This window comes from Crocodylus siamensis, chromosome 7, assembly GCF_052110815.1.
Source record: "Crocodylus siamensis isolate JL-2025a chromosome 7, ASM5211081v1, whole genome shotgun sequence".
NCBI lineage: Eukaryota > Metazoa > Chordata > Crocodylia > Crocodylidae > Crocodylus > Crocodylus siamensis.
In genome coordinates, this window is record NC_143401.1 from 63,807,938 (window position 1) to 63,825,633 (window position 17,696).

Consider the following 17,696-nt stretch of genomic DNA (forward strand, 5'->3'; position numbering starts at 1 on the left):
CATTGCCTAATTTTGTGTGTGAAGTGTGAAGGAGTAAAATAATTATTTAGCAGCAGGAACTGCTTCTCCTCCAGGGCTGCCCTGCAAACAGCTGTCAGCCAGGAAAAGGTGGATAGCTCATAGATGGTGTACCATGGTTGTGTAGTGCCATGTCTACACTCATGTCAGACAACAGGGATGTTATTCTGAAGATCTTGAATGCCAAACACAATGACTGAGCAAATGGGAATCAAAAACTACAATTAAATACCTAACCATTGGCATTGGCTAAAAACTTTCTGTATTGATCCCTAAAGTAGACTGGTTTGTTTTAAAGCCTTTGCTCTACATTTGTAGGAATATAATCTCAATAAAATCTCAAAGAATTTTTTTTTTTTAAGAAGTATAAGATAAAAGCTGGCTTTTTACAGAGTACATGTAACTAAACAGATTATACATACATTTTGCCAATTTTGTAAAACCTATTTTTCAGGAAAAAGGCAATAAAGATACCTAACCTATACCAAAATACCATCAATAAAGTACTTATTTTACAAACTCTGAGGACAGTGAAGATCATTTACAATGAATGTTATGCGTTGTAAAGCTTTTTTGTTTTTTAATATTTGAACCACCTCTCTGTTACTTTTTAAAAAATGATTGGAAATCCTTGGTACATGAAAACATGTTAGATGTTTTTTGTTGACAATTTGCTGATGACATTTTATAAATGGCTCAACCCTAAAGGGAAACAAAGTTAAATTTGCCTGAACAAAGACTTCATTTTAATATCTTTTTAAAATACGTATTTTTTTGACATTCTGCCTGCTTGCACATTACCACCTAAAACATACAGAACCTGGCAGCTACTTTGGTTTCTATTCCTCTTCCATGACATGAGTACTTAACTTTCCCTCTTGTCAAAAATAAACAAACAAACAAACAAAACAAAACAAAAAACGTGGCTCTCCTTAGATAAATGAGGAAGGACAAATGGGCCTCTCAGAAAGGTAAGCATGGATGATAGTCGAGCAATCCTTACTCTGCAAGTTCTCTACCTTCCACTACCAATAACATCTTTGGCCACATCCACACGTGGCGTAGACGTTTGGTTCCCCAGGGACAAGCAGTTGCAGTGCAACTTGTGCCACTGCTACTTGTCCTCAGGGAACACCCACGCCATGTGTGTTTTGGCACATGGCAACTTACCCCAGGTAGGGTAGGGGAGGTTGGGGCCAGCACTGGCCTGGCTCCAGCAGCCTTACCTGGGGTCCTCCGAGAGCTGCAGCAGCACTGATTCTGCTGCGTGGAGCCTGGCTGGTAGCTGCAATGCAGCTCTGGCCAGCCTGGCTCCGCTTTTGAATGGCGTGCGCTGCTCCGATTTCTTTTTCTGCAGGTTTTTGACCCCTGAAGTCAGGGATAAAAAAAAAAAAAAAATCCATGGGAAAAAAAAAATGGAGAAGCACACACATAGGCAATGGTTCCCTGCAGCGCTAACATCTGAATGTGCGGTATGTGAAGCTGCAGATGTGTTTGCAGTGCCACATACCACACAGCCGTACTTATCTGGATGTGTCCTCTGTGACTTTCCCTAGCCCCAGATGCAGGCACATGCACCTCTCTCAGGAATGCCCTTTAACTCCAAATCTATCTGCCTTCTGCTGCTTGACCATTGAAAACAGACTGAAATATTCCAAAGGTCACCTCTCTGACCTATGTTATCCTCAAGCTTTACTTGCCTCACCTACCTCTTAGCAGCTTTTAGCAGAGGGGATTTTGCCAGCCAAAAGAATCACACCCTCATCCAGTTATGCTCTCTGAAAAGATGGATCCTCTCCTTCTAGAGATGAGTTCTGCCTGTGTGGTCCAGTACTTATCTTCAGAGTAAGTGTGATTTTTGGGGTAAATTAAAAAGATAAACAAAAAGATTTATAATAAAAAACAGGAGTAGACATAAGAAATCAGTAACCAAATGCTGAGAAACAGATGGCAATATAAAAATAAACAAACAAAAGAACGTATCAGACCTGTCTTACCCTGCATCTTAAAGCCAAGAATGTGGTTTTTACTTGGCCTGCTAACTGAGAGATCAAAGCCCCTTATCCTCAAGAAGCTTTAGGCAAATCTGGGTAGACTTAAGTAATGATTTATCTAGCCATTTACAACATACTTTATGCATAGTATGGATGATCTTCTTGCCCTCCCAAAGGTGCATGTTTATCAAATTAACAAGTCTTTCCTGATCTAATTAAGACCAGGAGACTATGTACATCCCTTTCAGGCATCCCAAGGACATGTTTCTCACCTATTTTCCCTATTCTTAGAAACACCCTTCTCTGAATAGTCTGTTCCCAGGTAACATTACAACCAGTCTCTCTACTTTTAAATCATAAAAGGCCTGGAAGGGCTGGGTTCACGTGCCAGTCAGTGCAGGTCTGTAAGGGCGAGGAGTAAACAAAATCATGACAAATGCTAACTCTCAGTGGTTACTTCTCCCAAGTATAAACAGGTGAGGAACACAAATTAATCACTGCCTTAACTAAACATTCCTGGCTAAAGTATGAAAATGTGGTATTTCCTATAAATGTAATTTCAATACATTTCATGCCAACATCACAACAATTGGGCTAAATCCATTGTGACACTGTACCAGGAGAGGGGTGGGGGAACACACGACATCCTAGGGTTGCTGTGCTCTCGCCTAGTGCCCCCTACCGTGTCAAGTTTGTGTTAATGCACCCTTGGTCTTGCCCACCACATCTTGATCTTATGAAAGTTAAAGGGAGGTTGCTGCTCGTCCTCCTCGTCACAGTTCCCGCTACCCCAATCCTTGCTTATACAATGGGGTTCCGAACACCCCCAGCGTTATGGGCTATGTGTGGCTCCAACCACCCCCGTACCATGCCCCAAGCCTCACAGATGTACTGGATGTTGTTTGGTCTATCTCACTCTCTGCACCCTCTCTAGTGCTCGGGCTCTCCGCAGCCCTGGTCTCTCAGCCGTGTCCCCCAGGCGCTCTGGCTTCCCGCAGCCGTGTCTCGGAAACTTGCCCCCCAGGCACTCTGGCTTCTCGTGGCCCCCTCTCCAGGGCTTCTCTGGGGTCTCCATGTAGCTGTGGCTCCCCTATGAGGCCTCCTCCATCCCCTTATAGCCTCACCCGGTCCTCTGGTCAAACAGTAAACAAAACACAAGCCCCTTGGCTATAATATAACTCTAAGCCATCTGGCTCCAACCTTCCTCTCACCACATCAGAGATGTTCCCTCTGTCTTCAATCTCAGGCGGTACCTGCAGTTTGGCCTCTACTCATTATTCACTCCAGCAGAGTTCCTTCCCCCTAAGCTGCCAGCAGGGAACTGCCTGCCTAGCCTCAGCCTGGGAGTTATATAAGAGCCAGGCCCTGCCCCTTCTGATTAGCTGACCACCCCCTGGTTACCCTGGCAACCAGCAGCTGGGCTCCCTACTTACTGATTCACCAGTAGCAGGCACCTCAGTGTCCTGCTACAGACACTACTCGTATGTAAGAGACATACATGTCATATTAGTAAAATTAATAAGAAAACATTCATGAGAACCCACAAACACCTTGAATTAGAGTGAGGTTCATGACAATCCTCCAAGGTGCCAAGCGCTTTGGAACAGGACTCCTTTGGTTGCCTTTGTGTTGACCAGTGTACAACAAAGCTTCAAGCCATTTCTGCAGTCCCAAGTTGTTAGCACAATACCAGTAATAAAGATGGTAAATATCTCACCTCCCAACACCTTGTGTGTGTACAAAATGCCTAACCATCTCTTACCCCATGGCTTAACATAGTGTTGGACTGAATAAGGAAAGCTTGAATACCAGCAGTATTCACAGAAACATACCTGCCCAGAAATACCACATCACCTTTCTGACCAGCACAGAGAAATTACCAGATTATAGAAATCAAAACCTTCTGAACCACAGTAATGAAAAGCACTTGAATGTAGTCCCTGGCTATGCCAATCATTGAAGATGATTACAAGGCTCCATTATAGAGAGATATAAGACATAACAAACAAAAATATGCAGACAGCATATTTAATTTTTACATAAACAATAAGCTAAGAAAGCAGGTGGTTACTCTGGCTTCCAACTGTCATCAACAGCTTTGTATTTTTTTGTTGTGGTGACTTTGTCTAAGAAAAAGAGACTCAAAGAACAGATTAAGGGCACTGATGGGTCAGAGGATGGAAAGAACAGTTTAGGCAATGGTAACTCCTTTAACAACATCCAGCAACCTGAAAGGGCTATCCCCAAATGCCTTTCCCCAGTGTCCACAACACTGAAGATTGTACTTAAATGGAAACACAAGAAGGGTGGTTACAGAACCGCATAATGCCTTCCCATACAAAGAAGTCTTTCTTAATGACATTTCTTATCAAGTGAGGAAAGGGACTGGTTTTCTGCAACATTAAAGCTAATAACCAGTAAAACCAGACTTCTCTGAAGAATACATCCATACATGTCCCCTTGGAAACATACACATTCTCTAAGCAGTTATCTTTACTATTCAAGCATAGATTTAGCATTGCTTAGAGTATTGGTAAAATGTAATGAAGAAATTATACTTCATAAAAATAACAGGATGAAACTACTGACTTTAAGACCTAGTAGCTCAAGACATCACATTTTTCACTCAAGGCTTTTTTGAGGTGTCCTTTCCTGCCAATTTCAGCTTTCCATTTCCAGCCATTTTAGATCTGTTGCAAAAGAAAATGGAAGCCTAAGATTTTTTTAAAATTGGTATTTTTCCTCTCCTCCTAGGGAAACCCCTGATAATAGTTTGACTCTAACGGTACACACACACAAGACTATCAACTAATCTCTGGGCAGTGACTGAACCTAACCTAGTTCATGAGCTATTTCCATGGGACTGTAAAGGAAAGACACTTGCCATGGCTGAAAACGTTTCCAGTGTCCTCCACTTACTTGGGCACAATACACAATCTGCTCAACCTGTAACACGACCATTGCCAACACCAACTTATTTACTGCTTGCATCACAATGAACCCTTGCTGCCTGCCCACGAGTCAGGTATACACAGTGTTGTGGACCCTGCATCCATTTCCTCATTACACTGCAAGGTGGAGAAAGGCCTAAGGGGGAAACCAACCCGGAGCCAGCCCTGAACTGGCTGCTAAGACCTATCCTGCTCCAGGCTGTTGCTAGGGCCTGAGGCCTCTCCTAGACAAGGTAACAACCCTCAGAGAAGCACCAAAAGGCGCGGCAGGGCCTGCCTGGGGGAAGATGTCCCCGGGTTCAGCCCCGACGGGCCCTGCCACTGCCCGACATGTGTGACCCGGCTACAAGAGCTCGCGCGGTTGCGACGGGAAGTCTCCGCGCAGCCCCTAGGTGCGGAGCTCCCTCCCCACCCCCACCCAGGAACGCATCCAGCCCCAAGTCTCCGCGGGCCTTCCCTGCGCGCCCGGCTCCTCCGCCACGACCTTGACTGACCCCAGCCCGGGGAGCGTAAGCGGCCGCCGCATGTGACCTCCTCGGGGGCGGGTGCTGACCGGGCCTGCTGCTCCGCCTGCCCGAGCCGGCGGGACACTCACCTCACCCTACTCTGCCCTAGCCTGGCCAGCGACTGGTACTACACGAGCACAACGGAAGCGGGCAGCCGGCGAGTCCCGGCAGTCCCGCCCCGTCCTCCGTCCGCACGGAACCGCGGCAGCGCACCAAGGTTCCGCCTGGGCGCGAGTCCCTGTCCCCTGTCGCTGCCCCCGCGGGGCGGGCTGGCACCTTGCCTCGGCCCGCAGATGCGGGGGTGCCCGTGAAGGGTTTCGTAGGCGACACTTTTTCTCGGCCCGGCTGCCCCGGCGGGACGGACTTGCCCCGGCTCGTCCCGTGCTAGGCGGTGTCCGGGCAACCCTAGTCCTGGGTCGTCACAGCTCCGGCATCGCTTGCTCGTCGGTCTGGCTGGTAAATATGGCAACGACGGGGACTTGCAAGCGAAAGCCCTGCCGCATTGTCTGTCTGTATCGTTTAGGGTCCCGCCGCGAGGGCTCCTGCCTGCGAGCCCTGTCCTCAGCGCGGCGGCCCTGCACGGGTCTTCGTAGAGATGCCGGAGCGCGGGCGGGCGGGACACGCCTGCCGCGCAGCAGCACTTGAGGCGGAAGCCCAGGCGACACGGGCACTTTCCTGTCGGCCTTTTGCCTTTGAGCCCCCTTCGTTACAGTATTTACTAGAAATATATATTAAGTGTGTGTGTGTGTATACCCATGCACACACGCATATATTGGTATTAAGAATAATCTGGAGGTGATGATCCAGGAATTATGCAAGAGGCAAACATTTAACCAATGCCTTGTCTTTAAAAACTTGTCTTAACTCTATCCCAATTATATATATGTGCATGTGTGTGTACATATATAATACAATTAATGATTTTCAACCAGATGCCGTGGCACCCTGGGGTGCCTTGCGATTCTTTCCAGGGTGTCGTGGAGTGCCATGCTATGTTAGCACTGGTAAGTGTGTAAACATGATTCACAAGATAAACAGAGATTTCAAAGAGGAAATTTAGTGTTAAAAACATTTTGACTTGCCGTGGTCTTTCTGAGTTCTTTGCAACAGAAGATTTGCTCTGTTATTTTTTTGTAGTCCAAAAATGAATGAAAGCTACAAGCTGGCATATTTTGAGGAGTGCCTTGAATCTTAACAGATTGGAAGGTCACTGATAGATATACACATACTGAGAGAGGGAAATAGATGTACATGTACTAAGAAAACAAGTGGTGAGCTCTCACTTATTCCTGGTGTGGCCTTATTTGGGGGTGGTAGAAAGTTTTGTTCCTCCAATGAGATGAGTTCTCTGGGTAAAAATGTCATTGCTTGAGGTCTGATACAGATGTTAGTTTGCATAGACTGGCACATCATGACCAGCAGTTTTATGAACTGATATTATGAGCCTTGTTTGTGTGGTGTCTGTACCCCCAGGTATCCTGAATGGAAAAATAGACCTGTTAAGTGTAGTAAGAGCTTGGGGGAAAATTGTATAAAGTATTAGGCAACTGGAGTGCATATTGTCCCGAAAAAAAGAAAATCTGTTTCGCAGCTCTCTGCTGATGAGGACCAAATACAAAATGGATTGCCAGCTTCCCAATATGGATGGGGAAGACTTCCATTTCCTTGTTCCGGTACATATTCTCCATGTCAAAGTTTTCATGTGGTTTGAGGAGCAGGAATATAGCAGAGCTTTCCTGCCACTGGGTGAATTGGAAATGTAGAAGCAAAGAAAAAGTTTTCCTTCTGCATATGTGACATCCCCTTTCCCTATAAGGAAATATGGGGCAGTACTAGACTCTCAGTTATAGGACTCCCTTCACTTTCAATGACTTTACATAGAGTTGCCAAGCGTATGAGTTGCAGGGGAGAAAAAGTGAACCAAAAGAGACATTTTTTAGACTTTGGAATCTTTTTTTTTTCCTTGACCCCAAACTTTTCAGCAACCTGAAGGGATGTTCCAGGACTGATGAGGAAGTACAAATATACCGGACTCCCAGGAACCTTGATATCTAACTCAGTGAGGAAGGACTGAATTGTTTCCAGCTATGGATCTTTCAAGGCTCCATCAAAAAAAGAAAAACCTATGCAGCAGTTGTAGTAGTCAGGACTGGGCTTCCAGGTATGACCCCTTGCAGTGGAAGTACAGGCAACATAGACAAAAATATTCCAGTAGGGATTTTGCTTTTGAGTTCCTTTTGTTAAAATATTTAATAGTCTCTCTTGTAGCATTGAAAGGTGTGATCCTGCCAGGGTCCCAAAGATTTGATATCAGCTTTTATTTTAACAATGAAGCAAGATTTTTTCTGAGAATAATTTGCAATTACAAAGGGCTCAGAGACTGGGGTAATATATGGGTACATTAAGAAATACAGGCTATTTCTTTATTTCAAACTTCTATTAAGCTTACGACTTTTTCTTATACAGTAAATTAATATTATGCTTATTTGTATTATACTAACATATTACAGCCTTCAGTTAAAGTTTGTAATATATTTAGATTTTTAAATGCATATTTAAAAAACATCCTTGAACTTTTAAAAAATATAAATAATTAAATGCAACATCTCCTCAATATATTTTATTTAAGCTCTGAACATCCTAGTGGCCAAGCTACAATTTGACAGACCTTTAGTTCTGGCTGTGGCCAGAGGAAATGCCTGTGCCATGAATCTCATGAGCTCAGGACTGGGGATGGTAGGGACTTTGTACAACCCAAAATGTGTGTGGGGGAGAGAAAATTATTATGTTGATAGGCAATATCCAGCTAGAAGCATGATACAATAGGGGAGGATCCCAGTTCCTAGCTGATTCACAATTGCATAAGAATCCTTCATCCTTCTCTAAGTCAGAAGATTCTCATCAGTCCTGGAAGGATTAATGAAGACCCTATTTTGAGTGGCAAGACAAGGGTGGGACTGGAGGTGGTTTGGGCAAAATGAACTATAGGGAGTTAGGATTAGGACATGAGCATTAGTCATGTAGTACTGTCAGATCAGGAACAGAGGAAAATGAGAAGCAAAGAGAAAGATTGGGAAGGAACTTCTACAGGCACAACTAGTAATGTAGGCATCTTTGGGTACTAGCAATGAACAGACATCTTTATGCTTAGCTTTAGGAAGATACTCTTTCAAAAGATTTTCAAGATGTAGGATTTAGCTTGAACAGGAATTGAAATAAAACTAACAAGATAGGATCAAGCTGGACTTAACTTCAGTGAAAAAGTACCATACTTTTTCTATAAAGTTGCTATATAATAACTAACAAAGTACACATGCCTGACTAATGCAAGATGTGATTTTTTTTCTCTTCTCATATGCCTCCCATCCTAGCCTTCTCTTTTTTCCAAAGTTTAAATTTTGTATGCCTACAAAATACTAGCACAGTCATGTAGTACAGCAGTAAAATCACCAATGCAGATATAACACAACAGGATATGACCAGCATATGCAATAATAGTACAATAGGGGTATGATCAGCATATGCACTATACAATATGTGAATGACCAGAGTCAATATAAAAAGTAAATTAGTAATATATATTATTTGAAAAAAAATCCTAAACCTTTAAATGGGACATTTGGTAACACACAAGACATATAAAAAACTTTAAATGGGCAAAACAACACTTTTTTCTCATGAGAAGAAAACAAATACTATATAAGATGAAAAAACTGCTTTACTTTGTGTATTTCTAACCCTTTTAATCAGTTGTCTCAAAATAATCTAGAAAAAGTTCACCTTTATTTTGACATGAACTATTAGAAATGCCACAAAAAAACCAAGCAAACAAAAGATATAAAAGGAAATGAAAACAGAGCCTTGCAATTGATTGTCTTTACAATGTTGACTAACTTTTTATATATATATTAATGCATTTTAATTGAACAAAGTTGAGAAGTATCCAGGATTCTTTAATATGACCTTCACAGATGTCCATCCAGTTTGCTTTGGGGGAGGAAGAAGGTGAAATAATAACCTCAGATCTGGGATTCATCTGTCATGAAGTAAGGAAGTGTGGTTTGAAATGTTAATTCTCAATTCCCATACAAGCAGATTGATAGATGAGGCATAAAATGGTTCCAGATGCTGTGGTTTCCAAACTATTCAGCTGTGCTCACTTTTCCTATCTCTATAACCTGGAGCAATATTACTGTAAGTAGGCCACCTGTGTTCTGAGATTTACCTGAGTCTTAAGACATGTCCTTCATGTATGGGAAAAGAACAAGTTGAAGTTTAACTTATTTTCTAACAAATCAAGGTTTCTAACCGATTAAAAAGCAAACAACCTGATTAGGGATAAACAAAAATATCTATGGAATATTTGTTTTGGAAGATACTTTGGTTTATAAGTGAAAACGATTATAACAGTCTGAATAACCTCCACTCTTTCACCTCACAGATGCTGCCTGGAATCTTTTCAGTATACTTTAAATAAAGGAAAAGATAGCCCTCCAACGAAAACACAGCACAGTGAGCCAGGAGATATTGGCTGTTTTCCTGGTTTTGCCACTGGTTTCTGCTGCAATATTAGGCAGGTCAGTAAATATCTTTCAGCTTTAGTTTCCCTATCCATAGATTAGGGTTGATGGTACCTAGCTTACCATCTTAATGTCTTACCATATGGTGATGCTTAACTCATTAATGCTTGTAAAATACTTTGAGATTCCCAGTTGGAAAGTGCCAAATAATAAGCATCAAGTATTCTAACTATGATGATAGATGGTTTGTCCTTTAGAAGTAGCTACTTTAAAAACAAGGAATTGTTTTAATCATTTGTTCTCTAGTATATTTGTGTCTCATAGAAACCTTTCTAAAATGTCCTTGCTTTTCATCGATCCTTTTATTTCAAGGCCTTATGTCATAAGCAGGGATCCTGGTTTTCTCTGTTTAAAAGTAAAAAATTCTCTAATAAAAATCCAAAATTCTCTCTCTCTCTCAGTACACACCCACCCATGTTTAACTGTCTCTTTCTAATGTTAATAAGCAGCTTCCTCCTGCAGTCTGCTCTTAACAAAATACTTGCATCTGAAGTGTGACTTGTTCAGCATACCTTTAAGATGCACTTTAAGAACCACATCTCAGTTGCTTTAATTCTCTTTTCTATACTTGGCAATATTGTCCAGTGTTCTGATGCATATGTGAGGACTGGTATAACCCAGCAACCCAAAACTCTAAATTTTGTCCTCATAAAAATTTTACTATTTGTAAATATCTTCTTAATTTTCAAAAATCTGTCTTATGCCATCCCTATTCTCCATTTTATTTCATGAGCACATTTACCATCTGATGTTACGCAGCTTCCCAAGTAGTTACATTTATTGACTACCTTATCTGTTCCTTGTCCACTTTGATGTTGCATATTGGAATGATCTTTGTAATTACCATGCATATTGTTTTGCTACAGTTAATATCTAGACCCTTCTTCTCACTTTCACTCACAATTTTATTAACAATTTTAGATAAAATGTCTAGGTTTGATAAAATGTGTGTATAGGTATCGATTGAACACAATGTTTTATTGATGTATTTAAAGTTTAAAGCAATTTGGAAGCCTACCAGTGCCTCAAAAGTATAATAAAATAAATTCTAAATACCTATATATTTTGTCATTTGATTTGGGTTTTTTTATCACAGAGTATCAGAGCTCCCCCTACCCCCTTTGCTCACCAGGGCACCAGCTGCACCTGCCCCCTCCCTCCCTGCTTCATGATTCCAAGCAGCCCTGATATGCCGCTGCCCATGCTTTTGCTCCTCATTTCCAACCCACAGCCCCGCCACCTCAGCCCTGTTGGTGCCTGTCACTCTTGACCCACACTCCCCCATTTAGCAGCTTACGTGCTGTTGTCTAACTGTTATCCTCTGTTACCTTCAACAGTTCTGTTGTTGCACTGGTTTTGTTTTATTTTATTGGTGTATTAAACTAGCCTTTCCAAGACAGAGCTGCGTAATTCCACTTTGTCACTACCTGTATTTTCTCATACACTAGAAAAGGAGGGTTGTTCTGATGACTAAAACACCTGCTGACTTGAAATTGTATTTCATTAGACTATGAAGAGACAGGTTATGTATAACAAAAATCATGCTTTTTAACATTATTAAAAGCATCCCTTGTACATCTGAGAGACTGGACTGTCCTCCCATCCTCTTTACACTTAAGATGCATCCACAGATGCATTTCAAGCAGGTCCAAGGAGGTGATACTCCCCCTCTATGTGGCACTGGTCAGGCTGCAGCTGGAGTACTGCATCCAGTTCTGGGCACCACACTTCAAGAGGGATGTGGACAACATGGAGAGGGTCCAGAGGAGGGCCACTTGCATGATCCGGGGGCAGCAGGGCAGGCCTTATGAGGAAAGGCTACGGGACCTGAACCTGTTCAGCCTCCACAAGAGAAGGCTGAGGGGGGAATCTAGTGGCCTGTTACAAACTAGTCAGAGAGGACCAGCAGGCACTGGGGAAGTCCTTGTTCCCCCGAGCATTGCCAGGAGTGGCCAGGAATAACAGTAACAAGCTGGCAGAGGGCAGGTTTAGGCTAGATATCAGGAGGCGCTACTTCACAGTCAGGGCAGCTAGGATCTGGAACCAACTTCCAAGAGAAGTGGTGCTGGTTCCTACCCTGGGGGGCTTTAAGAGGGGGCTAGATGTATACCTTGCTGGGGTCATTTGACCCCAGTACTCTTTCCTGCCATGGCAGGGGGTCAGACTAGATGATCTACTCAGGTCCCTTCTGACCCTAGAAACTATGAAACTGAGCCCACCTTAGGACATGCAGATACTCCTTTGGCTATTGGGTTACAAAAGTTTTTTTTGTACTGCTTCTCCATGATTCATAAGAGTGTCTGTCGTTCTCTCTACCTTCTCCAGTATGTCTGCCCAGCTTTAGCCTTATTATTTAGCTCAAGAATTTGACACAGGATTTGTCTTGGAATTCATTCTACTGACCATAATAGGATTTGGATTTATTGATGTACATGAGCTACCCAGTTTAATAAATCAGATTAACATGACTCATGGATTCTACCACCAAATCCATGCACTAAAATGTGTACAAGTTCTTAAAAAAATGGGAGAACCAAAGTAGGTACTGTATCTTTCAGTTTAATTTGGTTGCATCTACAAGGTGAATACTTCCTACCTAAAAAAACCTCCCTGTAAATAGCGATTTCAATATAGCTGTAGTTCATTCAGAGCTATTACATTATCACTTCATATTTTCTGTACAATTTTTATACATTTTTACAGAATAAAAATATATTTTACCAGAAATGTAATCTAAAATATGTACATCAATTTACATAAGGCCATTATTTTTTCACAGCTCCTTCAAACTTCAATGTTAAAAAAGCTATAGTCATCTTAACCATATTTTTCCTATTCCTTTTTTAAAATGCTCACACACCAATCATTAAGTCTACACACATTTAAAAAAAATTATCTGTGATACTGAGTCTTTCATTACTAGTTTATTCTTTCTTAGAGGAGTATTTGAATTAGCCTTGTTTCAGGAAAATGTTTTTCCCTGGTCCTGTATTCCCTTCTGCTGAACAAAATTAAGTGTTTTATGCACTTAAAAATAAATTAAACACTAGGAAGTACACTTCAAAAATAATCAACATAATTATTTGACTACTTTGGCACTAACTTTAAAAAAATCTGCAGATGAAAAATATTTCAGGGCAAATAAAGGGAAAGGTAGTATTGTTTCATAAGCCAACAGATGCCAGGTCCAAGCTAAGACTGATATTTCCATTTTATATCATGCAAAATAAAAAAACTGGGCAGTTTGTTGATTTTTATGCTGTAAGTTAAAGATTAGCTTTTGTACAAATATATATTAACAAAAGATATGGATCAGTGTCTAAAATCAAATCTTCTGGTTACACTCCAATACTGTAAACATGAATGCATGCAGTGTTGTTTCTCAAGATGACAAAGAAAGAAATCAAAGCTGTATCCTAGAGGATTAGGTTACCTATTTTTCATATGTGGTAATGCCCCAGACCTGGGTCTTCCTTTCCTATTGGTTTCATCCTTTCAGGAAGGTCTTCATCTGGTTTTGTTTTTCTGGTTCAGTGGATTCCTCATGGACTCTTTGTGTTTGTGTCATAGATTTCAGGAGATATTTGTTAGTTTGTTTGGTTTTTTTAAGGGCTCTTTCAAGAAGGGGAATATGTCTTAAGCTGATTATTTTCCATGCATGAGAAACCTGTGAAATGACATCTTTTAAGAAGTAGGCACAGTGTTTAAGGGGGTGCTGTTTTCAAGCATATCCATAGAATATATCCTGCAAAGTGTACTTCAGAGTTAGGAATTTTAACACAAGCTAATATTTCAGCACTATGCTCAAAAAACAAAGAACACCTGATAACTGAAATCACTGGGCTTTTCTACTCAAAAGTCATGTCTTGATATTTGTAAGATGATGAGAGAACCTCTGCTTCACAACTCTTGAGCTTGGTGAATTGTATCTCACCTTATGCTGGAAGTTTCAGAAGTAAGAAGAAATTTTGATACGGTATTTTTTAAAAAAAGCAGGGAATAGTATAGTTTTCCCTTGTTACTGGTCGATGACATCCGCAGACATTTATGACTGAGAAAATCTCTCGTCCCACTAACCTGAAAGAGGAATAAAAATTCTATTTCAAATCTTTCACTATCCTGTTGGCTGCCCAATCCTTCCATTAGATTTGTGTGCCTTCCTTCTCCTATTTAGGGATTATCATGCATTTGGGAAGTTACACTTCACTTCTGCACTTTACTGCATAGGGAGGCACCCCCATCACAGTTATGCTGCCTTCCTGCTTATGGAGGCTTGTCCTTGTATTCTTCCCAGTGCTTGAAATATCAGGCCCTTTAATATCATAGGCTTTGGGCTGGTGCTGTTAGCATTGGATGTAGGCCGTGCAGCAACAGAGTAGGGTGGTAACCCTGAATTTTTTTTCAGTGACTGCAGCTAATCTCTGAACGAGGGGGTTTCTTGATCACAGGCAACAGGTGGCACCACAACCCGCGTTGCAGACGGCTCGCCCGCGGGAGGACCGCAATCCCATTTGGCAGCAGCTCTCACAAATTTCATTCCACATTTTCACCGAGGTGGAGCGGGGCCCAGAGGCAGCCTGGATCGTCGGCTATGACCTGCGGGACGTGGGACAGTTCACCTGCCTCCCGGCTGCAGATGAGGCAGGGGTGGGCCCTTGCTGTCCCACAGCCCAGCTGCAGCCTCTGCTGAATCCAAGCCTCCTTCTGGAGCCCGAAAAGCTGCCCCGAGGCGCGTAGGGCTGGGCGGCCGCGTTTCACTGGGGGAAGCCACGGAGAGCGGCTGTGTGCTGCTGCCTGTGGGGACCGGGGCCGGCCAGTGGCACTCCCGCCCCGAAAAGCTTCCCCAAGAAGTTACCCCAAGTGGCCTTCTCAGCCCCAGGACTAGCGGACCCGGGGCTCCAGCTACCTCCTTCACGAGCTCCCCCTGTGCGGGGTGCGAGCTATCTCCTGCGGCCCGGTGCCAGGCCCACGTCCCCTCGCGCCGCCGGGGGAGGGGGCGCGCAGCGGGCAAGGGGGCACGTGACCCGAGAAACTAGTTCCGAGCTGGCTGTGAGCGTATCCCTCCGCCAGCCTGCTCCCGTGCCCCTCAACACCCCCTTCAGAAGGAATTTCTATTCTCGCTCCGCACCACCCCAGCCCCCGGGGCAGGGGTCCGCAGCGAGCTGCGGGGCAGGGGGGCCGGCGCGACGTGGGGGTGGATGCTGCGGGGCGATGATGTGGCGGGAATACTTTTACGGCGGAGGGCGCGGGGGCGGTGCCAGCGGGACGGGGCGGTTCGACGGCTGGTCCCTCCGCGGCGCAGCAGCCATGATGGAGGCTTGAGGCGCTCGGAGCTGCCGCGCGCGGAGAGGCCGCGACCATGAGACGGGCCCGGCCGGGGCCCCGCGCGCAGCCCAGATCCTGAGCGGATCACCTCGCGCCTCCCGCCACCCCCGCGCGGGGCTCGGCCGCCTGCCGCCCGCCCCCCGCCCGCCGGTGCGCGGCCCTGAGCGCGGGGCCGCCGCCGCCCCGGGCGGGAGCGGGGCCCGGCCGCTGTCACCATTTCTGGGGCGCGGAGCGCTGGAGGGCGCCTCTCTCCGCCCCCGCCTCGCTCGCCTCAAAGACGGCGGCGGCGGCGCAGCCCGGGACTCGGCCGCACGCTGAACCCCTCCGCGGCCGCCGCCGCCCCGGGCCCGGCCCCCACTCCCGCTCCGCCCGGGGCCGCGCGGGGAGGGGGCAGCAGCCGCCGCCGCCGGGAGCCTCCGGAGCAGCAGGGGGAGGCGGGCCCGCCGCTGCCCCAGGGCCCGGCCGCCTGCGGGCCTCGGGCTGAGCCGCGCGGGCCGCCCCCCCGCTCTGCCGTCCAGAGCCCCGCGGCCGCCGCCGCCGCCGCCCCGAGGCTTGGGGGAGCCGCCTCAGCCCAGCCCCGAGCCCTGTGCGCCCTGCCGCCGCCGCCGCTGCCCTGCCTGCCCGCGCGGCTCCTCGGCGGCCCCCGGCTCCCAGACATGACCGCCATCATCAAAGAGATCGTCAGCAGGAACAAAAGGCGATACCAGGAGGATGGCTTCGACTTGGACCTGACCTGTATCCTGCAGCGGGCTCCTATCCCCCGGCGGTGCCCGGGCCCGAGCGCGCTGGAGCGCCGGCTCTGCGGCCCTTCCCGCCGAGGCCTCGCGCTGACACGGAGCCGGCCCCTCCGCGCCTGCCGGGGCCTCTGCCCTCGGGACCGGGCCGGGCCTTTGTGCTGGGGACGCGGTGCGGTGCGGGGAGTGCGGGCTCCTGGGACTGAGCAGGGGGTCTGGGCCTGCCGCCGCTGGTGCCGGGTTGGAGAAAATAGGGGCTGAGAAGTCCTTTGATCCCTGACAGTCATGTCAGGCAGGTTAACGGGGATTACGTGCAGCTAATGGCGATTGCAAAAGATTAACATTAGTGCTCATTTGGAATTGGAGTCTTCTCCCCTGGCCTGCACTGGCACTTACCTTATTTTGGTGTCATGCCTCACTGACACTCCCAGATAATGACTTGGTGCCCATGCTCAAAGTAATCCTTCACCTCTCCTTGTGGTTGGGTTTAGTTTAAATAGAAGATGGGAGGGGGTTGGTGTTTTTGTTTGTTTTAAACAGCTGTGTACTGTGTTAATTTGGTATCTTAGCTTCTTGAATCAGAAATACCTTTAGCAGATACATAGCCTTAGTGTTAGCTTGTGTGTGTAAATGGGTAGCAAATGGATCCCTTTGATCACATTTCTATTAGTTAAACCTGAGGTTTAACTAAAGACCATAGATGCTTGTGTTCAAATACAAGAAAATAAGCAATTACCTTTATCCTTTTAATTTAAAAACAAACGTCAGTGGAAGCTAATATTACTAGCCATTGAACTTTACTTCCTACTGGTCATTCCTGTAGGTATGAAGCCCCTGTCTTTTTTGCAAATGAGAATAATTAGGTTCTTGTTAACTGACTGAAGCATTGTTTTGGATATATGAAACTGTGAGAGAGAGTTTTTTGCAATATTGGTAAGCCATTAGGACTAAAAAAACCATAAAGCATTAGAACCATATAGTTCTTTTGGCCTTTTAAAGGGATGCATTATGAAAGCATCAGACAGATGTTAGACTTTGTGTTGCCAACATCGTGAAAGGATCTGTCATTATTTTTCCATCAGAAACGGAGGTGGTTACAGATGCTATAGGTAAAACCCACTTTTTATTTTTATCTGTTCTTTAAACTAAAACATCCTGAATGCAAGGATTAAGACTTTACATTTGGAAATTATAAACATTGAAAATTAGATCAAGGACCAGAAGTTTGTCTAGTAGTGCTGAATGAGAATATGTTCTGCTTCACAATAAGGACAAACTGCTTACAGTTTTCTCAGAACATGAGAGAATTACGTCACAGTTGCAACTACAAATGCAGTTGAGTTCTTGGATATGCAGATAGCTAAATGAAAGATCGAATTTGTAACGTTATGTTGATTTAGGACTCAGTCTAAAATGTTGAATACTTGACAGATAAGTGTATTGGCATCAGCAGATGACCCTTGAGATGTACGTTCCTGATTTTTATTTTATTTTATGAACATACTGACCAAATAATGCTTTACTGTCATTTTAGAACTGTCTTAATTTATTTTTAAATCTTTATTTTGATGACATAACTTGAATAGTA

General features: G+C 44.7%; 2 protein-coding genes across 9 annotated transcripts in view; one reads left to right on the forward strand and one right to left on the reverse strand.

The window, feature by feature from the left end:
• The window catches only part of ATAD1 (ATPase family AAA domain containing 1), a 28,156-nt gene extending 22,106 nt beyond the window's left edge, over window positions 1–6,050 (reverse strand). Inside the window, exons 1-3 of one of the 8 annotated variants that reach the window (XM_090057319.1) lie at window positions 5,559–6,050; window positions 1,728–1,856; window positions 1,245–1,386 (exon numbers count right to left, since the gene is read on the reverse strand). The gene's annotated coding sequence lies outside the window, so the exon portion shown is untranslated. Of the gene's footprint in view, window positions 1–1,244; window positions 1,387–1,727; window positions 1,857–3,562; window positions 4,558–4,601; window positions 4,703–5,457 lie in introns of those variants that run through there. The other 7 variants (XM_090057315.1, XM_090057318.1, XM_090057316.1 and 4 more) reach the window with 7 other exon arrangements.
• Window positions 6,051–15,571: 9,521 nt separating this feature from the next.
• Window positions 15,572–17,696, forward strand: part of PTEN (phosphatase and tensin homolog) — a 65,233-nt gene continuing 63,108 nt past the window's right edge. Inside the window, exon 1 of the mRNA XM_090056528.1 lies at window positions 15,572–16,109. Coding sequence (XP_089912654.1) covers window positions 16,031–16,109 — 79 coding nt within the window. The 5' untranslated portion in view covers window positions 15,572–16,030. The remainder of the gene's footprint in view (window positions 16,110–17,696) is intronic.